This window comes from Carcharhinus amblyrhynchos, chromosome 21 (assembly GCF_965287045.1).
Source record: "Carcharhinus amblyrhynchos chromosome 21, sCarAmb.v2.hapA, whole genome shotgun sequence".
Taxonomy (NCBI): Eukaryota; Metazoa; Chordata; class Chondrichthyes; order Carcharhiniformes; family Carcharhinidae; genus Carcharhinus; species Carcharhinus amblyrhynchos.
The window spans coordinates 41,479,549-41,503,196 of record NC_137344.1 but is presented as its reverse complement, the minus strand read 5'-3'; the positions used below and the strand labels follow the sequence as shown (position 1 = coordinate 41,503,196).

The 23,648-nt window shown below is 42.7% G+C and overlaps 1 protein-coding gene and 1 long non-coding RNA gene across 2 annotated transcripts in view; one reads left to right on the top strand and one right to left on the bottom strand.

Moving 5' to 3' along the window:
• The window catches only part of LOC145356381 (myosin-4-like), a 35,303-nt gene extending 22,944 nt beyond the window's left edge, over window positions 1–12,359 (bottom strand). The window contains exons 1-12 of the mRNA XM_080209061.1: window positions 12,336–12,359; window positions 11,292–11,343; window positions 6,637–6,852; window positions 6,395–6,538; window positions 6,130–6,286; window positions 4,223–4,250; window positions 3,989–4,103; window positions 1,465–1,557; window positions 1,240–1,303; window positions 1,037–1,135; window positions 541–644; window positions 314–452 (exon numbers count right to left, since the gene is read on the bottom strand). Of these exons, the coding sequence (XP_080065187.1) occupies window positions 314–452; window positions 541–644; window positions 1,037–1,135; window positions 1,240–1,303; window positions 1,465–1,557; window positions 3,989–4,103; window positions 4,223–4,250; window positions 6,130–6,286; window positions 6,395–6,538; window positions 6,637–6,840 (1,147 nt within the window). The 5' untranslated portion in view covers window positions 6,841–6,852; window positions 11,292–11,343; window positions 12,336–12,359. The remainder of the gene's footprint in view (window positions 1–313; window positions 453–540; window positions 645–1,036; window positions 1,136–1,239; window positions 1,304–1,464; window positions 1,558–3,988; window positions 4,104–4,222; window positions 4,251–6,129; window positions 6,287–6,394; window positions 6,539–6,636; window positions 6,853–11,291; window positions 11,344–12,335) is intronic.
• Window positions 12,360–14,223: 1,864 nt separating this feature from the next.
• On the top strand, window positions 14,224–22,725 carry LOC145356383 (uncharacterized). The gene is made up of 2 exons (XR_013889128.1): window positions 14,224–14,435; window positions 22,186–22,725. It is a non-coding gene; the product is annotated as an uncharacterized LOC145356383 (long non-coding RNA).
• Window positions 22,726–23,648: the final 923 nt, after the last annotated feature.

Sequence of the window (23,648 nt, the reverse complement as noted above, 5' to 3'; positions counted from 1 at the left end):
CAAGCACAATTTGTTATTAAAAATAGCACATGAACAGCTGAGTGTAGTCTTAATGAGAGGATTAATATATGAGATGGCTTGTACCATCTCAGCATAGATTTGACAAATGGTCATTCCTCAAATAATTGTGTTCTATTACCTATGCATTTGCTGAAGATAAAGTCAAGATAGACACTGATGAATTAATATCCCTTGGCCCATTCCACTTATGAAAATTTACCATCCAATCGTGCTGTGTCTAAAATTTGAGGTGCAAAAAAAAATCTTAGATGCTTTACAATGTTCCAAATCTATGAAATTGTTTTCATGATACCTTCAGTGCCATCAGGTTCAGCTTGCTCCTCTCGTGGCTTCTGCTTGAACTTAAGGTTGCCATAGTGCATTACTGCACCGGTGAGTTTATAGATGCCTATCTTTTCATCATTTGTAAAACCCAAAATGTCAATGGCTTCCTGGAGGCCAACAGGAACAACCAGTTAAATCATAGTGCTCTGAAAATGTACTGGATTTTAAATTAACAGCCATGGAGATTTAACTTACATCAGTAGCCATGAGCTCCTCGTCATCACTAATACTGGCAACAGTAATCTCACCCTGGCTAACAAAATGGAAGTCGTAGGGGTTGGTGGTAATCAGCAACATTTCTGAAATCAAATAATAGATTTAGATTGCAGCACATTCATACAATCTTAGAATCCTACAGTGCAGGAGGAGGCCATTCAGCCCATCAAGTCTGCATTGACCACAATCCCACCCAGGCCCTATCCCCATAACCCCATGCATTTACCCTAGCTAGTCCCCCTGACACTAAGGGGCAATTTAGCATGGCCAAACCACTTAACACACACACCTTTGGACTGTGGGAGGAAACCCACGCAGACATGGGGAGAATGTGCAAACTCCACACCGACAGTGACCTGAGCCGGGAATTGAACTCACGTCCCTGGCATCATTAAGCAGCAGTGCTAACGTTAATAGCTTAATGAAAAAAAAAACAATTGACAGAACTTTCAAGAAAGTTACTGTTGAGACTTACCAATAAGTTCTGGTTTTTTGTTGCATGTAACCTGGTAGAAAATGTGATAGCTTCTTTCAGCTTTCAGCTGGAATGTAACTCTGGATTTTTCCAGCAGATCTGCATTGGAAGCATCAGAACTAATTAGGAATACTGTCTCCCTAGTAAGTTAATTGCAACATTTAAAACTTCTATTTGTACATGTGAACCAGATAAATACTTACAAGTTTCAATATCAGCGGAAGCCAGTTTTCCTGTGGCTCCAAAGTGAATTCTGATGAATTTACCCTTAGAATTAGAATGACGGAAAACGCTGGTTAACATTGCTCGAGCCATGTCTCACAAATGGAGTGTTACGTGCATGACTAGGGATTTTTTTTGTAGTCAATTTCCTATAGATATAAGTGAAGTCTCTTAACATCTCATGTTAATGCTGCCCAAATACTTACAAAGCGAGATGAATTGTCATTTCTCACTGTCTTGGCATTACCGAAAGCTTCCAGCAGGGGGTTAGCCTGGATGATTTGATCCTCCAGAGTTCCCTGGAAGTAGATTTGACAAGTGTTAATAACTAAAAAACTAACTAACTTGGATCAATATTTAATTGGCATGTATATAAAAAGGAAACATCGGGTTTGATTTCTTTGTGAGAACAGATGTGATTACAAAGCCATTTGCTGGAGATGTTTAAGAGATGGGACAGAAAACAAACTGTAGCTAAGGGGTCCAGAATGAAGGATATAAAAACTTGGAATAGGGAGGATAAACTTTCTTTTTATTCAGGAGGGTGTGAGGCTGTAGAATGTATTACCTGAGATAGATGCAGTGACTGCTCTTGCCTGGTTCCATTCGTAACTAGCTATACTCAGCCAAAGTATCACTTGCAATGGCTTCACATCTCACGCCTACACCAGTACCTCTGAAGTTCCCCAAGGATCTGTTCTTGGGCCCATTTTATTTCTCATATACCTGTTACCCCTTGGCATCCAAAAGCACCATGTTAGTTTTCACATTTATGCTGAGGACAACCTACTCTATCTCACTGCCACCTCTCTACACGGCTGAATGTGTTTAAAGTGTCAAACTGCGTATCTAACATCGAGTATTGGATCCCTCTCTCTGGCTACTGCAAGGCTAATGCAGACTGTCTATAACCTTGGTGTCATATTTGATCCTGAGATGAGCTTCTAACCGCGTACTAGCACCATCACCAGTAGCACCTGTTTCCATCTCTATAACATCAGCTTTCCTTGTACTTGTCTCAGCTCCTTGTACCTGCTGTTGGAACCCTAATTCATGCCTTTATAATATCTGGATTCAACTGTTTCAATGCAATCCTGGTAGGTCTCCCACATTCTACCCTCCATAAATTTGAGGTCAATCAAAACTCATAACTTGCACTGAGTTCCATTCACCTATCACCACTATCCTTGCTGACCTATATTGGCTCCCGCTCAAACAATGCCTTGAGTTTAAAATTTTCATCCTTGGGTTCAAACCCCTCCAAGGTCTTGCCTCTCCTGTAATCTGCTGCAGCCCCACACAACTTCTTCACTCAACTAATTCTGGCCTCTTCAGTATCACCAATTTTAATTACTCCACCATTGGTGGCTATGCCTTCAGCTGTCCGGGCCTTAGGCTCTGGAATTCCCTCCCTAGACTTTTCTACCTCAGTTTCTCCTTTAAAACACTCCTTAAAACTTGCCTCCTTGCCTAAACATTTGTCCTTCTGAATACCCCTTTATGAGGCCTGGTGACCTATTTTGTTAAGTAATGCACCTGGGAAGCAACTTGGAATGTCTCATTATCATAAAATCATAGAATGCTACAGTTTAGAAGGAGGCAATTCAACCCATCGAGTCTGAATCGACCACAATCCCATTCAGGCCCTATCCTAATAACCCCATGCATTTACCCTAGCTAGTCCCTGACACCAAGGGGCAATTTAACATGGCTGATCCACCTAAACCACACATCTTTGGACAGTGGGAGGAGACCGGAGCACCCAGAGGAAACTCATGCAGGCATGGCAAGGAAATGCAACTCCACACAGACAGTGACCCAAGCCGAGAATTGAACTCAGGTCCTTAGCAATGTGAGGCAGCAATGCTAACCACTGTGCCGCGCTATTATATTAACTGTGTTGTATAAATAAAAGTTGTGGTTCAGACCATGTCAAAGTTTAAGAATAGAATATCTGAGCAACTGGTTAAGTAGATGCTTGAAGAAAGGGGAAGATAAGAACAAAGAAACAGGAGCCTGAGCAAATCTCATAGATCGGTGTGCTTCTCTGCCATTTAACACAATCATGCCTGATCTTTGGCTGCAACTCTACTTTCCATCCCACTCCCCTTATCCTTTGATTTCATAAAAGACCACGAGCAGGATTTTCTGGCTGCACTCGCCCCAAGACCTGAAAATCTCACTCGAGGTCAATGGATCTTTGCATGGTGTGCATCCCACCCGCTATGATTCCCATGGAAAATTTTGTCCCTCAACCTTAAGTATATTCAATAATGGAGGATCCACAACCCTTTGGGGTAGAGAATTCCAAAGATTCACAATCATTTGAAGAAAGAATATTCTCCTCACCTCAGGCCTCAATGTTCAGCCCATCACCCTGAGACTGTGTCCCCACATTCCTCACCAGGGGAATAAAGGGAGATGGGAACAGATAGAACATTGAAGATTATGATGCAGGGCCATGTGGACAATGATCACCAATACTAGCTAGTTAAGCCCAGCGACATTTTCCATGCTGCATTTCCAACATCAGTTTATGTAAAATGTTAATCAAAAACCATGGCATACTTGCATCCAAATGTACACCCTTCTGCTGTGCTGATGATCACCTTGTGCCTGAAAACTATTTCCATTACATTATCAACAAGGGATTTCCTGCCATTTTATATTTGAACCTTGACGGTTTTCTTTAGTTTAACCATGCCTTTGAATCAGAAGGTGTTGATTTACCTTGAGTGAGGTGGTAGCTTGCTCCTTCTTTTTGGCATCGCCACTGGCTGCCACTGAGGCAAAATACTGAATGACACGTTTCGTGTTCACAGTCTTCCCGGCACCGGATTCTCCACTAGGGGCAGAAAAGGGAAAAAAAAAATGAAAAAGAATTCCGGAGGTCTTCTGTAAAAATCAAAATGAAGTCATAAGTTCCAGACGTTAAGTACGTAAGTGAGAACTTAAAAATCTTACGTGATCAGAATAGACTGATTCTCACGGTCTGTGAAAAGAAAACACAAATATAACTGTTCGAGTGTCTGGAAGTCATCCAGTACTCACACTAATAACTTACAAGGATAAGCACCTAAATAGAAAATGTTCTTGTTAGAATACTGCTATCATGTAATCCAAGGAATATCTATGTACATATGCAAGTTTTGTTTCATTTTGCATCAACCTAAGAGACCACTATTCCTTACAGGTGCAGATGACATGAGGAAAGGACAAACAAATAATGGGTCAGATAGTTAAATAATTTAAATTAAAAAGACAAGCCAAAATAAAAGAGCAAACGGGTCAGATTGTTAAATAATTTAAATTAAGAAGACAAGCCAAAATAAAAGAGCAAATGGCAGGGAGAGAAAACTTCATTGCTATGAGAATCAAAGCTGGGTGTCTTGGTTGGAATATGATAAAGAGTAAAGGTGAGGTGCCATCATGGCCATTATATATCTGCTGTACAAAAACATGGCATAGCCACACTGATCACAGGTCCAGCAGTGGGAAAGTAAGTGATATCAAGGGTTTTGATATCACTTACAAGAGTCAAGCCCTTTTCTATAAGAGCTATATCTATAATTGGTGAATGGCTGTAAGTCAATGAGTGATCTAGTGTAATGTTGTGGTCTTGGGTAATTGAAAGAGGATACAAAAACGGAAGATAAATGATCAAGATAGAAAATTTGAGGAGATACTCAGAGAACAAGCTAAATGTTCAGGCCATGGGGTGCGATCAAGCCACTTGGAGGAAATGCTAGATGTTTTTATCTAAACTATTTTACAAGCCAAAAATGAGGACACATGACTCTCATATATAACTTGTGAAATGCCACCTGAATGCTGCAGCATATCAAGACTTACTTTGTGTTAGATAAAGTTAACTCACTGTCACTAATGTAGATCAACATCAAATCTTTGGCTATCGAGTTTTATGAAAATAAAGAACCCAGCTGTGCAAAATGTAATGACATGGATTTTGCAGTCAAAGCAGTGCAGGGTCTTTCACCATTGGCCGCAAAGTAAATCTGTCTGAAGAATCGAGCAATCTCTTTGATGACACTGTCACTCCCCAACCCCACCCCTCCAGCGCCCCCTCCCCGTGCATAGATAAGGTGAATAGCCAAGGTCTTTTCCCCAGGGTAGGGGAGTCCAAAACTAGAGGGCATAGGTTTAAGGTGAGAGGGGAAAGATTTAAAAGGGACATGAGGGGCAACTTTTTCACACAGAGGGTGGTGCAAATATGGACTGAGCTGCCAGAAGTGGTGCTAGAGGAGGATACAATTATAACATTTAAAAGACATTTGGGCAGATATATGGATGGGAAAGGTTTAAGGGATATAGGACAAACGCAAGCAAATAAGATGAGTTCAGTTTAGGAAACCTGGATGAGTTGAGCCAAAGGCTTGTTTCTGTGCTGTATATCTCCATGACTCTATGACTAACTGATTGTAGTGATCATCTCTGGGCATTTACTGGCATTTGGTCAGCAGTGAGGTCATCAGGCCATTTCAGTGCCAACCAGATTAAAGGATTTCCACAGACTTCCAATCAGGAAAATAAAATCACTTTAAAACATTTTAGGCAGAGCAAATTAAATATTGGGATAAAGGTAAATGATAAAATATTCTGACTTTTAACATATTTTTAAAAAGAAATCTGCTAATTTAAAAAGGAATCTGCTCAACCTTGGTCAATATCAATTTTTTTCAGAGCAGTTCTCTTGCTTATCAAAGGACAGAAGGGCAATGATGGAGAATGGGGTCACTGCCCCACCCATCCCCTCATCCACTCCCGCGAAAATCAGCGGGATTTAATTTAAACTGATGAAATGCCAAACTAGGTGTTGGTTGCTGCAATGATAAATGATAAATCCAGTTTACCAGTTTGCATGAACTGATAGGCGTTGTCAGAGATGGAGAAGATGTGTGGAGGAGCCTCTTGTCGCTTCTTCCCTCTGTAACCGGTCACCACCTCGGGGTTGTACACCGGCAGCCACTTGTAGGGGTTCACCGTGACACAGAACAACCCAGAGTAGGTCTACAGTAAGAGAATCAGAAAATCAGAGAAGCGCTTCAAAATTCTGTTCAAACCTTCTTGCAACATATAGCATTTGTGCTTTTCACTCTCAATGGAGGACTGACTTACATAGATCATCCAGGCTGCGTAACGCTCTTTGAGGTTGAACAGCACGGCTGGTTCGCTCAGGTGGGTCATCATGGCCATGTCCTCGATTTTATCGAATTTTGGAGGATTCATTGGAAAGACTTGGTCGTCTTTAAGAGTCAAAGTCTGCAAAAAGAACCAAAAGATCTCGATCTTGGATTCTGTGGGAAATGAACACGATGCGATTAAAACTTCCTTAAAAAGATTAACTGAGCTGTACATACCTGCTTGTTCTCGGTTTCAACGACGACTTTACCACCTTCCTTGCTCTTGATCGTGCCTTTAGTGAATTCCTCTTTTGGGTCAACACAGAAGCACGCGGTCTTAGCCTCGAAGGGGCGATTTTGGGCCTCAATTCGTTCCTTCTCAGGCTTTCGGAGGTAAATCGCCGCCTCCCCAAACACGGCCATTTCCGCGTCCCCACTCATGTTCGCAGTTTACTGTCAAAACCAAAACCAAACTCCAGAATGTTATTGAAAGTTTTTTTTTGATGAATTTCAACCCTAATAACAACGTTCGCCTGTATCCCCCACATGTCCATTTTGCATTACACCCATTAAGCTGCAAAGGACAATAGTTTTTTTTAATTTTAAGATTGGGTTAGTTTTTTAATTCATTTACGGGATGTGGACATTGCACTCTGGACCAGCATTTTTTTTGTTGTCCATCCCAACTGCCCTCCATTCCAGGGAGCATTTGAGAGTCAACCACACTGTTGTGCATCTGGAGTCACATGTAGGCCAGACCAGGTAAGGAGGGCAGATTTCCTTCCCTAAAGTACATTGTGTGGGGATGCCGGCTTGGACTGTGGGGGGAGGGCACAGTAAGAAGTCTCACATAACCAGGTTAACGTCCATCAGGTTTATTTGGAATCAGGACTTTAGGAATGTTGCTTCTAGCCACTCACCTGAGGAAGGAGCAGTGCTCTGAAAGCTGGTGATTTTAATTAGATGTTGTGGGACTTCTTACTAAAGGACATCGGTGAACTGGATGGATTTTTACGACAATCAACAATGGTTCATAGCCATCAACAGACTTTTTAATTCTAGATTTTTATCGAATTAAAACTACCATCTGCTCTGGTGGGATTCCAACATGGGTCCCCAGAACATTGCCCTGGTTTCACTGGATTACTAGTCCAGCAAAAATACCACTATGCTACCACTCAATTAAATAAAAAATAAATAAAGCAAAAAAAAAATTAGCAATTCAATTGGTTACTCCAAATACAACAAGAAATTGGCCTATTTTGGGTTAATTCCCCTTTGTTACATAGGCTTTTTAATTCCAGATTTTTATTATATTCAAATATCACCATCTGTCATGGTGGATTTGAATTTGGGTCCCCAGATCTTGCCTCGGTTCTCTGGATTAATCATCCAGTGACAGTACCACTACACCATTGCCTCCCCTGCCATAACACATTTTCCATGACTAATCAACTTAATTTACACATCTTTTGAACAATAAGTGGCAATTTAGCATGGCCAATCTACATCTTTGGAGTGTGGAAAGAAACTGGAGCACTGGATGGAAACCCATGCAGACATGGGGAAAGGTCCAGATTCCATAAGGGCAACTCTCTAAACACACTATGCCAATCAAAATGTTGACAGATTCCTGGTGGGGGCATTTAACCCTTGCTTCTGCTTTAGTCTTGCCGGAATCACAGACTAATACCGGTATTCTGCCAACATTTATGGTCCTGGTAACAAAACTTTTAAATGGAAACAAGCTAAAGATGTGTCTTGGCAATTTCAAGAGGGGGCGTATGTTATAGTGGTAATGTCACCTGACTTTAGCGATCCAGAGCTAACCCTGCTGGGACAGAGGTTTACATTCACACCATGGCTGCTGGTTGAATTTCAATTCAATTCATAAATTTGGAATTGAAGGCTAGTAATGACAACCATGAAACAAAGAATGAAGAACAGTATAGCATAGGAGCAGGCCCTTCAGCCCACCAAGCCTGTGCCAACCCATTACGTCTTTCTGAGCTGAAGACCTTTTTTCTCTACGCAATCCATATCCCTCTATTCCCATTGTGATGAAAATTGACCTGGTTCCCTCTAGTCTGCCATTCTTACCTGGTCTGGCCTTTCCATGACAGCAATGTGGTTAAGTGGCCTTGCAAGCCACTCAGTTGCATCAAATTACAGCAAATGAAAGCAGGAGAGGGAATGAAACTGGAAGGACCACCTGGATTGACCTAGGCAAAGTAAACAACAGCCCTTCAAGCCATGCACCATCCTGACTTGGAGCAATGTCACTGTTCCTTCACTGATGCTGGGTCAAAATCCTGGCACTCCCTTCCTACAGCCCTGTGGGTGTCTCTATCTGACACCACATGGACTGCAATGGTGCAAGGAAGTGGTTCACTACCACCAAGGGCAATTAAAGATGGACAATAAATGCTGACTAAGTCTCATATTAAAGAAAAGTGATGATGTTGTGGCTATTTCCTTTGGTAGCTTGTTCCATTCCAGGTTTGTCGCAGAAAAGCAAGATTGTTGACATGCAAATGGATACAAATGGACTTTGTAGTTGGTATGGATGACTACCTTGTGTTTTGTCATTGGAGGAGATCAGGTAATTATTCCTGCCAATTCCACTATGTTTTAAAGAACATGGCAGTCTAATTCTCTCCGTCCTTTGCTGCAGTGGTTTCTATTCCAAACCTATGATCAATGATGTGATACTGATCTGTTCTTCATTTTGATTTATGCAGAATCCTGCTGCATGTCTTTAGATCACTTCAATTTTATTTTTTCTCTGGCCATATAAGTAAGAGTTATTTATACACATTGTATGTGAGCAATTCTAATACCAATTGATCCGACCTATGCAAAATGCTTTCCACGTGAAAGTGGCACAGAGAGTCAGTCTGCCTGCCAAATATTGGGAAACAAGAAATGTCAAATCCTCTCTAATAAGATTCACAGACACGGAGTTCAAGCCAGATCCTAAAAGTGTTCAGGTGCCCACTTATTCGGACTTGGTGTAGGCTTTCAGTTGGCATAGTGGAGATAAAGTCTTGCAATGACTTAAGCGACATGTTGGGACTGGGTTGGAGATACTCTAATTGGATGAGTTGAGGTGAGCCAACTTGCTTTCCTTGCTTCTGCATCGCGTTTTTAATGCTGGTATCCCTAAGAGTGGGTGGCATGGTGGCACAGTGGTTAGCACTGCTGCCTCACAGCGCCAGGGACCTGGGTTCAATTCTGGCCCTGGGTGATTGTCTATGTGGAGTTTGCACGTTCTCCCCATGTCTGTGTGGGTTTCCTCTGAGCATTCCAGTTTCCTCCCACAGTCCAAGGATGTGTTGGTTGGGTGGATTGGCTATGCAATATTGCCTCTTAGTGTCCTAAAATGTGCCAGTTAGGTGGATTGGACATTCTAAATTGTCCCTTAGTGTACAAAGATATGTTGGTTAGGTGGATTTGCCATGGTAAAGATGCAGGATTATGGGGATAGATCAGAGGGAAGGGTCTGGGTGGGATGCTCTTTCAGAGAATGGGTGCTGGCTGAATGGGTGAATAGCCTCTTTCTGAAATCTAGTGGTTCTATAATTCTAAATCCATCACTGCCAGAAGTTGCCCAGAAAATGGCTCAGGGTGAAACATCAGTTGGCAATGAGCTTTTGGATGAAGCAGACATAGCATCATACAAGAGAATCCCTACAGTAGAGAAGGAAGCCATTCGACCCATCGAATCTGTACCGACCACACCCCATCCAGTCCTATTCCCACAACCCCACACATTTATTCTGCTCATCCTCCTGACAGTAAGGAGCAATTTAGCATGTCCAATCAACCTAACCCACACATCTTTGGACTGTGGGAGGAAATTGGAGCACTCGGAGGAAACCCACGCATACATGGGGAGAATGTGCAAACTCCACACAGACCAGTCACCCAAAGCTGGAATTGAACCTGGGTCTTTGACACTGTGAGGCAGCAGTGCCAACTGCTGTGCCACCACACTCATAGCTTTAGTTCTGTACGCGTGTCTGTGCCCAAACCAAGGTACTATGAGTTAACAGGCTGCAGATACTGGTCTCAGGCCGGCAGTTGTGGTACAACTGGAGTGGCAGCAATAAAATATGGGCAGCATTTGAAGAATCAGTCTGCTGAGCACCCAGCGTCAAACCCCTACAAATCTGAGATCTATAGTCTCCCTATTAATTAGCGCTTGAAATATTCCTTGCTAGTACCATTAGAGAAAGGAAGAATACTTGTAACAATATCTTTCTTTCTGGCAAGAAATCAAGCCAAACACTTAGCGACACACAATATTGACCAAAGTTACAGGAATTCCAGGCTTTTTTTTAAGTTCTAAAATGCAACATTTAAGTAAACCATTCACCATTCTCCGAATATATGTTGCACACCGCAGTCTATCTAAGTGTCGTTTGTTACGAGGCTTGAAAAGCTGGCTAGATTGTTTCTTTCTGCACAGCACCTGCTGTTACCCTACATCTTTGTACTGCCACTGATGTATGTTAGTATCACATTCAGAAGCAGCACTGGCATCCGCATTCTTCACACAATTGCACAGTTAAAGGCGACAATTTGTGTTTAGCAACAATGTATTTCCAGAGCAGTTACTAGTAGACACAGTGCGTCGCTCCAGCTCATCTTTCTCGGTTCCCTTTTGTGTGATGTCTACATTTACAAGAGAAAAAAAGTCTTCCTCTGTTTGTTCGGCTGCATGCAAGTGCGATTGATTGAACGCGAATTATCTGAGTGAGACATTCTCGAGCGTGTTATGCCCCGGTAATGCCACACACATTCACCATCCCTCGGGCGCAGCCGCTTTGACAACCAACTCGGTGCATTTGATACATCAGAAAGCAAAGTTCATGCGCACACAATCTTACCTTGTTCGACTCAAGTAGCTGGAAATAGTAGACCTTAGACAGCCGCCAGGAGCTGTAAGCAAAGAGAAGTGTTAAGGGTGAATGTGTTATATTGACGGGGGAAGACTTTGCTCTGACCAGGGACTGAAAATCCATAGTTAAGGTGAGAGTGCGCTTCGACCGCGATTTTAGGACCCCATCTCATTCCTTTCAGTAGAACAGGTAACAGCTCTGCCGCTCTATTTAGCCAACATACGGGCGGAACTTCTGCAGCTCACCGTTTTATAACGTGGCTTCAGAGCCAGATGCTCCCCAGTCTTACCCATCAGGGTCCTTCGATGTTTCGAGTCTGATTGCATGATACATGAGCAGCAATAGACCTCGGCTATTCAATCAATATGCGATTAAACATAGAAACCTTACAATACAGAAAGAGGCCATTCGGCCCATCGAGTCTGCACTGATCACAATCCCACCCAGACCCTACCCCCATATCCCTACGTATTTACCCACTAATCCCTCTAACCTACGCATTTCAGGACACTAAGGGCGTTTTTTTTTAGCACGGATCAATCAGCCTAACCCGCACATCTTTGGACTGTGGGAGGAAATCGGAGCACCTGGAGGAAACCCACACAGACACGGGGAGAATGTGCAAACTCCACACAAGTTGACCGAAGCCAGGAATCGAACCTCGGACACTGGAACTGTGAAGCAGCAATGCTAAACACTGTGTTACCGTGCCATTGCCATTCAACTGTACTGGGATAATTGTTGATTATTTAAAATTAAAATTCGAGGCACATTAAACAGGATAGGAACGAAGAGGCGACCAAAAAAGGCAATCAGACAGGTAATGTGGTTAAAAAAATGTTAAAACATGCACTATGGGCTGGAGTCTGTAAGTATCGGTATAACAAATAGAAATAGTATTTTTTGTTATTTCCCTCAGGATGTTTTTTTTTCCCCAACAGCATTAACGATTGCAAAGCCAACGTTAAAATAATTAAGCCCATTCCATGATGGGTGCATAACTTGGGCAACAGGGGACTCATCAGAACCTACCTTGCTGTTCCCACCCAACTGGAGGATGACCAGTGCATCCACTACACTGGCTTTTAAAACAAGAATGTTGTCGACTCAGCGGCTCCATCTCCAAATATGGAGAGGGCAACAATTGGCCGGATCCCTTGTTCCTGGCGACGTTGTCAACTATCATTTTCAGAGGGGAGAGTTATAATTAGCAGAAATTGGAATATTGGAATGATCAGGTCGTAAATCTTGCTGCCATTAAAGAAACAGGTCGGCCTATCTGACGCGGTTTCCACAGCCACAGAGGTGATTATATAAACCCAGTGAGTGATACCCATGCTAACTTGTGATGCCGCGATGAAGTCTGTTCTGAATTAGTTCATCATTTGCTATGAAGCTCGAACGAATACTGCTTTGTATACGTAGTTAAAATCGTTTAAACCCAGCGTGAGTGAATGGGGCCAGTGCCAGTGAAATAGACTTGTTTGTTCCTGGCGATGTGAGGGTCGTTGACAAGACCAACATTTGTTACCCCGTCCCTAATTGCCCCCGGAGAAGGTGGTGCGGTGCCGCCCCAGAACGGTGTAAATCCATCCCAGGGGTGTTAGGGTGGGAGAAACTGGAGTTTTGAGCCAGCCACAGGAACATTGTACCAAAGTCAGCATGTTATGTGCCTTGTTGGAGGGGAGCTTGGGTTTAATTTGGACATTTGCAGCAATGTACACGTAGGGAGTGTGGCCATAATTTTATCCATGGTTTTCCTTCATCCGGTTCCAGTGTCACACTCTTAACCTGAATCAACTGGGAGTTCCCAATGGGAAAATCCAAAACCATAGAATCACAGAATCCTACAGTGCAGAAAGAGGCCATTCAGTCCATCGCGTTTGCACCGACCACAACCCCACCCAGACCCTATCCCCATAACCCCATCTATTTACCCTAGCCAGTCCCCCTGACACGAAGGGGCAATTTAGCATGTCAGCCCATCTTTGGATGTTTAGCATCCTGTCATTATACTTTTATTGAATAAATTATTCTGCGGGTTTTTTTTCATTTTTTGGAAAGAGACACATCATTGTGTGTAAGAATTCACATTCTCAGAATCGCCCCCTCCCCCTCATTGTTTTGTACAACGCCAGATCTGCAAAAAAGCAAACTTGAACGTAAAAACCCTTTCTCTGCAAGATCTCACAAAATAGGAATTTCCCTTTGCTCCTAACTGCCGCCGAATTTAATCTGGGTTGCAAATAAATCCGGTGTTCAAAATACAGTTAAACAGATCTTTAAATAAATCGGAGTAACATTGGCTCTGTTGCGATCCTACCGTTATTTAAGGTCAAGGTTGCATTCTGACCGCCAACACCTCTCCTCACACACAATTTTGGGGCGAGTTTCTAACTTGCAGATTTCTTGCGCCAATGGCTTTCTGCGGGATTTTCCGGCTGCGCTCACCCCGGGACCGGAAGATCTCCCGCCCGATGCCCGTGACAATTGCCGGGGCGGGCGGGACGGGAACAGCACAGGGATGTATTTACACCACCTGGGGCAGCGCACCACCTTCTAATAGGCAGTTCGGGACCGGGTAACAAGTACCAGCCCTGCCGACGACCCTCATATGCCAGGAACAAATAAGATCAAAAAAGATTGAGACAAAAATTGAGGTCTGGTTAAAAGCAAAGATAAGCAGAACCGCCGGAGCCGCGAGAGGTGTAATATTTTATAATGTTCGATTGGAGTCCCCTTTGCTGCACACACATCACTAACTCATAAACCATCGTCCCTTCAAATAAGTCCGCTGACAAAATACAACTCGTTTTCCTTCCGTCTGCCCCTGTGTTTTACTTGCTCAATGCTGTATTCAGATCACTGTGGGCTGTCTCTATCACCCTCTCTATCACGTGGAGTTAGTTTCTCAGCGGGTTATAACTAGGTGGCGGTCGAGTGATTTTCTCCAGCCTGGTTGGAGCGCAGACCCTTGATTGCAGCAAGCTCGAGCTTTGTTACTTCCCCAACTGCAGCAGGGAACAACCCCCCACCCAATGTAAGAACCAAACAAAATCAAACCCAGTTCAAATTCGAGTAAATAGCTGCTTTAGGAGAGAGAAAGATATAGGACAGCGCAGTGACTTTCTGGTGAGTGACTTCAGCTGTTGGTTTCAGCAAGAAGTTTGTATTCAGTTGGTTAAAATGCATACTGTTTAATGACGGAGCGGGGATGAAGAGTGTGCGAGCGTTTAATGTTCTACTTCTTTCCCGACCTGATCTAAACACTGTCAGCTATCCAGAGGTTCCGCTAATGTATAATGATTGTGAGAGGCGACCGTATTGAGATGTGTGGGATTCTCAGGACAAAGTGGATACTTAGAGGTGCCGAAAAGATTGGTAGATGCTTAGAGGTTGTTTCCTCTTATGGGAGAGTCTAGGACCAGACGGCATAATCTCAGGGTAAGGGATCACCCCTTTAAGACAGCGATGAGGAGGAATATGAGGAGGAATTTCTCCTCAGAGGGTAGTGAATCTGTGGAATTGTTTACCGCAGAGGGCTGCAGGAGGCTGAGTCATTAGTTATGTTCAGGTCTGGGACAGACAGATTATTAATCAGTAAGGGAATGGAGGGTTATGGGGATAAAGTGGGAAAATGGAGTTGAGGATTATCTTAGAATCCCGACAGGGCAGAAGGAGGCCATTCGGCCCATCGAGTCTGCACCGACCACAATCCCACCCAGTCCTATCCCCATGCATTTACCCTAGCTGGTCCCCCTGATTCTAAGGAGCAATTTAGCATGGCCAATCCACCTAACCCGCACATCTTTGGACTGTTGGACAGAGCACCCAGAGGAAACTCAGGCAGACATGGGGAGAATGTGCACACAGGTAGTGACCCAAGCCCCGGGAATCGAACCTGGATCCTTGGAGCTGTGAGGCAGCGGTGCAAACCACTGTGCCATCGTGCTGCCCAAGATCAGGTCAGTTGTGATCTTATTGAATGACAGAACAGATTCAAGAGCAGATCTAGGCCATTCGGCCCATTAAGTCTGGTGGTCTTATAGTATGAGTGGGCAAAGTTAACTCACTGCCGCAGAGCTCATGCCTCTGAACATATGGGGCTGCCCGATTAAAGGCTTAAAGTGGTGTCCCTGTCTGTGTGCAGGGCTGAAAGATGGGAGGTGAATATGGGCTTTGGATTTGAACTGGATGTCGAGATCTATTTGAGGAGCTTCGCAGCTACGAAGTGTTTCATTTACCGCTTCGTGGCCTCGGCTAAGAAGCGATTAAGATAAAACCCAGCTGTGGAGCTGGATAGCGAGGAGGTGGAGAGAAATGAGAGCAGAATGTGCCAGTCCAGGTTCCTTCAGCAGGAGAAAGCGTTTTGACACAGGCTGTGATAAAATGATGCAGGAAATCGCAAAAGATTGAATCACAAATTCCACACTAATTCAGAGTAAAGTGAATTGAAATGTGAAGGTTGCATTGCTCGCTCCAGCCCTGTCTCCAATCGTGTTCACAACACAAATCTTTAGGTATCCAATCGCAAGAGGCGCGGTTACTTCAACTGCCAGTCACTTTGGATCAATTTTTAAGTCACTGTTTTGTGTTTTCAATGTTGACGTTGAAACTTCCCCGTTTCTCAAAGAAGGATTCTCTTTGCAAGGCATTAGAACCTTCTTTCAACAGCCCCGCCGCCAACAACCTTTTAACGTCTGACTCGGGGAGTGTGTTCGATCCATATCTTGGGATATCGGGCAGTCGAGCTCTTAGAAACATCTGCTTAAATCTGTAAACTGTCCACGATCCCCGTACATTTCAAATCCAGCTGCACACTAGACCAACATTCATGTGCCAAATCCAAACAACGCTGACCCGATCTTACACCGATATTCCACTGCTGCTTCTGGAGAGTAAGAAGTCTCACAACACCAGGTTAAAGTCCAACAGGTTTATTTGGTAGCAAAAGCCACTGGCTTTCGGAGTGCTGCCCCTCCATCAGGTAAGTGGGCAGCGCTCCGAAAGGTAGTGGCTTTTGCTACCAAATAAACCCGTTGGACTTTAACCTGGTGTTGTGAGACTTCTTACTCCAGTCCAACGCGGGAATCTCCACATCATGACTACCATCATCCCCTGGAGAGTCTGGTTAACATCTAGTTAAAGATATGTAATCAATTGTACAACCAGATCACAGCAACACAGAAATGCCACAATTACTGCATCCATGATCAATATTCGGAAGTCTGATCGGCACAACCGACCTGAAATTGGCCAAATTGAAGTCAAAGTCAAGGAATTTGAAGTGCAAATTACATTCAATGCAGATTGAGTTTATGCAATCTTCTGTGCTGATTATAAAAAAGCACTAAAAGCCTCAAACTGGCCATGCCCTTTGACCGTATTAATCACCATCACAATCTTCCTCTAACTTGTGAGCCTATGAGAAGGCTCTGAAGGTGAAGTTGGTTTCTCAGGGTCAAGGACACTAAGGTACTAGACCATATATGTGTAACTGGAAAATGATGATTTCTGTAAATTATTATCATTTTAAAGCCTTTTTTCAGTTATTCAAAATTGGTTACTTCTAAGTGGTGGCCTAGAGATTAACTAAATGCTTATTTTTTGTGATAAACCCATTTTTAGTTGTATTAATTAAACTGCAGCAGGTTGCCATGTTACTGCAATCTTTTTTCTTTCGGGCTTCTGTAATGTTGGTATCAGATGGCTAGAGAGCCCAATGATACCACGCATAAGAGCATAAGAACTAGGAGTGGACAACTCAGCCCTCGAGTTTGCTCCGCCATTCAATACTATCATGGCTGATCTCATCTTGGCATCAACTCCACCCTTCTGCCAGTTCCCCATAACCCTTCATCCCGCTACTGATTAAAAACCTATCTATCTCCTCCTTAAATTTGTTTAGCGACAGCTAACGTTGGTAACAAATTGCTGCTTCCTACCTTTTATTGGTTTTATTACAATTGTGGTACACGCCACTACTGGGTTACAAAACCCTTCTTCAGCCAAGTGTAGATGCATATAACAGATATTTTCACAAGTTATTCTTAAAAGCTTCAGAGTAAGGATACGGCTGAGTCAAAATGTTATGGATCAGCTCCCATTCTAGGAGACAAACACAAAAATTGAAAGCTGCTACTCCTGCCCAAATACAAAAGGGAGTGCTGCACTGTCAGAGGTGCTGTCTTTTGGAAGCATCATTAAACTGAAGCCCTGTCTGCCCTTTTGGGTATATGTAAAAGATTTCATTGCACTATTATGAAGAAGAACAGGAGAGCTATCCTTAAAGTTTATTTGTTAGTCACAAGTAAAGCTTACATTAACACTGCAATGAAGTTACTGTGAAATTCCCCTAGTCATCACAGCCCGGCGCCTGTTTGGGTCAATGCACCTAAGCAGCACATCTTTCAGAGTGTGGGAGGAACCCAGAGCACCCAGGGGAAACCCACGCAGACACAGGGAGAATGTGTAGACTCCACACAGACAGTAACCCAAGCCAGGAATCGAAAAAAGGTCTTCGGCCCTGTGAGGCAGCAGTGCCAACCACTGTGCCACTGTGCTGCCCCTTGGTCTCCTGGGCAACATTTGTCCCTCAACCGGCATCACAAAAATAGATAATCTGTTTATCATCACATTGCTGTTTATGGAAGTTTGCTGAATATAAACTAACTGTTTCATATATTACACCAGTGACTACATGTCAAAAGTACTTAGTTGATTGTAAAGTGCTTTGAAATGTCCAGTGCTCATGAAAGGTGCAATATAAATGTAACTTGTTCTTTTCTTTTGCTTTTAGAGCTAACAACTAAATAATACTTATTTTACTGCAAACTTTAATAAGTTTTTTAAAAAGTTTATTTATTAGTGTCACAAGTAAGCTTATATTAACACTGCAATGATGTTACTGTGAAAACCTCCTAGACGCCACACTCCGGCACCTGTTCAGGTGCACTGAGGGAGAATTTAGCATGGCCAATGCACCTAACCAGAATCTCTTTAAGACTATGGGAGGAAGCCCATGCAGACATGGTAAGAATGTGCAGACTCTGCACGTATAGGGACCCAAGCCAGGAATTGAATCTGGGTTCCTGGTGCTGTGAGACAGCGGTGCTAACCACTGTGGTTATAGGCTTGGCCTATAACCTCATGCTGCCAAGTGCCCATAAACTTGGAGCATGCAATGAGGCAAAATGAGACTTTGGAATTATTAGTTTTAATTAAAAACTATTGGATCACCTGCATTATTGTTCATGGTGAGTTAGCAGATGTACTTTTTAAAAATCATAATAGGAATGTACTATGCCCTGTAGGGGATTAAGGTCAAGGTCACTGATTTACAGTGCCTGAATAAATCAAATTCCATTTTACAAAGTGGCACTCTGCAATTTTTACTAGTGCTCTGAGGATTGAATCCCATACTCTGCCTATTACACTGTAAAAGTCACACATGGGTGGCCTTCATCTGAAAGGGTTTATCTGCAATATTTCAAAGGTGGTGCAAACACAGCCAAGTTCAATTTGAAACAAATCCCTTAGCTTGGTAAAAATCAGTATTGTTTGCAATGGGATTCCGAATCAATGCTCTTGGTCCGTTCACCTCACCACTCTACAGGTAGAGTCCAGAATCTGTCAGTGAGATTCATTGTCCCAATTGCACCAAACCTTATGATCATCTTCACAGATCTGCCAAACCCAGAGACCATCCTTGCAGAGATGTTACATGCTGCTAAATCCTAGTGCTCTGTGTAGTATTATTACTGTCAATGACCTTTATCTCAGTTCTGACAAATAACAAGTGTACAAAAGGCCAGGACCATCCCTCGTGTTGGCAGCAGATAGGATTGCTCAAACAAGAAATTTTCCATTTTTTTTACGTGGGGTGCGGGCATTGCTGTCAGTCCAACATTTATTGCTCATCCAAAGTGCCCTAGAGAAGGTGATGGAGAGCCTCCTCCTGGAACCCCAAGCAGGTCATGTGGTGTAGGTACACACAGAGGAAGTTATTGCCAGGATTCTGACCCAGCAACCGGGAATGAACAACAGTATAGTTCCAAGTCAACATGGCCTGTGGCTTAGAGGGAAACTTGCAGTTGTTGCCCCTATCCTTCTCGGAGGTAGAGGTTGCAGGTCTGGAAGTTGCTGTCAAAGGTTGCTGCAGGGCATCTTGGATATGGTAGACTCTATTGACACTGTGTGTCAGTGTTGGAGATATTTGAGGGGTGCCAATTAAGTAGACCACTTTACTAAAATGCTACAACACCATACCCACTTTGTTCCAATGTTCCTATGTTTTTTTGTCACTCATTCACAGTTTTCACTGGATAATGGACAGAGTTCTATATAATTCATTCACCAGAATGTCAATAAAAATTCCAAAGTACCGTTTTAAGGATTAGGAAATGTTAATATTCCTTCTTCTTCTTAGGCAGTGATTGAAGATGACTAGACACTACTTTGGTTCGAGGAGTGCTGAGATGGCTGATAAGTCCAATGTGTGATCTGCAGACTCTGCTATCTGTGGGCAGGCGTTGCTTGAAGGGTTGGGTATATGGGTTATTTGAAGGTTCGGGCACTTGCTCCCATGCATCAAACTTGCCACTGCATGTTCATGATGAAATCTCACAATATGTTTGGTACCTTCCTGAATGAACCTCCTCCATAATGATTGGTAACAGCCAGGGTCTCTACAAGTTGGTGGGTACATATGAATTCGTTAGTGATTCTTCGAGGACATCCTTGGAGGGTATTCAATAACCTCCTACCACATCTTAATTACTCAGTACTGGTATATTAACTGACTGATATAATTCGCTACATGAAGTAATACAGGAGCAGGAATAGGCCATTCAGCCCCTCTACATGTTCCTATATTCTGTTAGATCATTCCTCATCTAAAGCTTAACTGCACTTACTTGACATTGTTCCCTGTCCCTTTACAGCCTTATCTGTCAATAACTTAAACAGGAAAAGCTGAAAATACTCAGTAAGTCTGGCAGCATCTGTGAAGAGAGTAACAGAGTTAATGGGACCATGTTTAATTATGTGTGAATGGATGAGTTTTAAATGAATTAAAATCCCACCCAGTATTTGAGGTCATCGACCTTATATCAGTATTGGCAAAACCAGGATATAACAGATCCTAAGCAAATAGAGAGGCAGGAAATTTGGAGTGGGAGGGAATTAACAAAAGGGAATGCCTGTGTTAGGATGGGAGTCAGAGGTGATTAAGTGGAAAATGGAATGATGAGGCAAGGCAAAGGGAGGTGTGAGCAGGATAAGGAAAGAGACAAAATGTGATTCTAGAGGAGTTTAATTGACAACAGAATCATTACCAGTCCAAAAAATGGGAATGGTGCTTGTGGCCTGAATTGTTGACCTTAGTGTTAAGTCTGGTAAACAGTAAGATGAGTTGCAGTTCCTCAAACTTCCATTGAGCTTCATTAGGAGAGTGTAGAAGGCCAAGGACAGAGTGAGATACAAAATTAAAATGGTAAACTGATTGATCCCAGTGCTGAAAATTCCCATTGGCCCAGCATCCATAGCCATTAGGGCAAGTAAGTTACAGATTGGCTTGTGATGTCCCATTACAGTTGTTGGTTTTTAAGTGTACCTGTGCTCTTCTCCATTTGCCCGATTCTCTCTCTCTGGTCCAGATTTTTGCTGAATTGGCCTGACTCAGGAGCCCTCTAAAAATGTCAGAAGGTAGGGCTGAAGGACCTATTCCTGTGCTTTAATTTTCTTTGTTCTTTTTGAAGGGTAGGGGGTTTTAGTTCAGCCAGGCAGCATAGTCAGTGCTATGGAGAGACCAAAGGGCCTATCCCTGTGCTGAAATTTTCTTTGTTCAAATTTTCTTTGTTCTTTGAGACCTAATTCTGGGATTCCTGACTCCATTCCTGTTTCCAGCTATTCTTGCATAAGGGTGCAGGTAGCCCACCTACACATGGTAAGATTATATATTTTAACTTAGAGGACTCATGCACCATGGGGGAAGCCCTAATCATAGAATCCATACAAGGAGACTATTCAGCAACTCTCTGGCTGAGCATCTTATCCAGGCCCTCTCCCTGTTATCCCACATATGTACCCCACTAATTCCCCTAACCTATACACCTTGGGACGTAAAGGGACAATTTTGCATGGCCAATCCATCTAACCTGCACCTCTTTAGACTGTGGGAGGAAACCGGAGCACCTGGAAGAAACCCATGCAGACACAGGGAGAATGTGTAAATTCCACATAGACAGTCATCAAGGCTAGAATCAAACCTGAGTTCCTGGTGCTGTAAGGCAGCAATGCCACCATACAACCCTCACCTGAGCCAGGAACAAAGGAAATGTTATCTGCTCCTGAAATGTTTTAATTGACCGGCTTTGAAATACAAAAGAAAGATCTGTTTTTTTCAGTTTCAATAGTTAGCTGCTATCTTGCACTGTAAGTGTGTTTTTACTGCAGTCATTGATTATAGGGCTCTGTCCTGCAGAGGTAAGTTGACCACTATATTATTTGGTATATGTTGAGATGCATTAGATTACTGAAAACTCAAGAAAACACTGCTTGGAATTCCTGAGTGACATGATCTGAAGTGAAGTAAGTCTTTCAGACATTTATGTATACATTTGGAGAAAATAAGGCGCCTGCACTGCATTGATAGGCAGGACATCTGGTGTAGCTTAGAGAAAAAAGGATAATTAGCTCTTTTTTCAATTTCAAAGTGCTTCATTGTCTATTCATTAAAATGGTTTATTATTACAGTTGAGCCTGCCATGAATTGAGTTCCAAAACTCCGGAACTATTTGTGAGCAATTTGGTAGTTTTACAAAGTTATTAAGTGAATGTCCGGCTTTGATTTAGACAAAATATATGTTTGTTTTTACTCCAGATTGACTACTTGAGGGAATTTGAAGAAAGAAGACAATGTCATTGTTTACAACAGATAATCTCCGGAGCAATGTACAACATCTTGGAGGAAGTCAAAACAGTCAAGACCAAAATGCCTAATGAACTAGAAGGACAAGGTTTGTACACTGTGTCTCTAACTTAGAGCCATATCCTGCATATTCAAACCTCAGAACATACCAATGATACACCGAATATGTGCTGAAAATGTAACCTTGCTAAGATATATTCTAATCGTGCCTTCTTTTCAAACTGAAATATAAGTTGTTATTCCAATTGAGAAATTCAATTACTACTGCTGAAACACTGGAATAAAACCTACCTTTCAGCTTGTAATGATTTAGATTCCAGTATTTAATCACATGTATTCCCCAGTGCTTAACTTTTGTCATGGGATTAATTGTGCTTTCATAGATGTTTATAGATATTATTAAATAAACAACATTTCTTCACAAATGCAGCATGACCTGTTGACTATTTTCAGTATTTTATGTTGTTGAATAAAGTATTACTATGTAATACATCTTTGTTTCTGACTTTGTCTTTGATTCTGTCACCAAACAATGAACTGACATCACAGCAATGCACATGCTATTATATGGTGATTGGCTTTGAATGCACCAATTGAGATCATTTGGGCTGGGTAATGTATGACAGGGAAGTCTTGTGGTGCAGTAGATAGTGACTGAAGCTCTGGGTTTGAGTCCCACTCTGGCACTTGATGACCATGGAACATATGCTCATGGTGTGGCCAAGCAGGTTGACTCTTAATTTCCAGAACACCAATAGCAAGTGGTAACAGTGGGAGAGTTTCCTCTCAGCCCTGTCGAAGGCAATGGCAGATCTCTGTAGTACCTTGCCAAACTTTCTTGAACTGACACATAAAAGTCCATGGTTACCAATGCATTTTAGGGCCTGCTACCTGAAGAGAGAGAATGCATGACAGTTTAAAGATGAGCCAATCAATATCAATTATTTAAACTTTAGGACATGACTTGTAGATTCCATTCCAGCTTCTGTATATCTGAGGAAAATGAGAAAGTATTAGCCAATGCTGAACCTTCCAAACATGCTGTTTTTTGCTGTGTTTAGTTACATGTGCAAGATGTGGTGAATCAGTAGGGTAGCCCCAGTTCAATTAACATTTGCTTTCAATAAAATTCTATATCTGGTTAAGTTTATGTGGCTTAAGGACAGGAATGTGGGTGGCATCCTTTCCTCTGAGCTCGAAGTTCCCAGGTTAAGTCCCACTACTGAACTTGATAGCCAAGGAAGGTGCATTCATAACATTGTCAAACAGGTTGAGTATCAATTTGTAAATCCTTCCAACATATGCCAATGGTAAGAGCAGGAGAGATTCCTGGTCAGCCATGTGACAGACTCAATCATTTCCCCCACCCCATTCTAGTGGGGTGGATTCGGAACCTGCCTCCTTGCTCTGTGCAT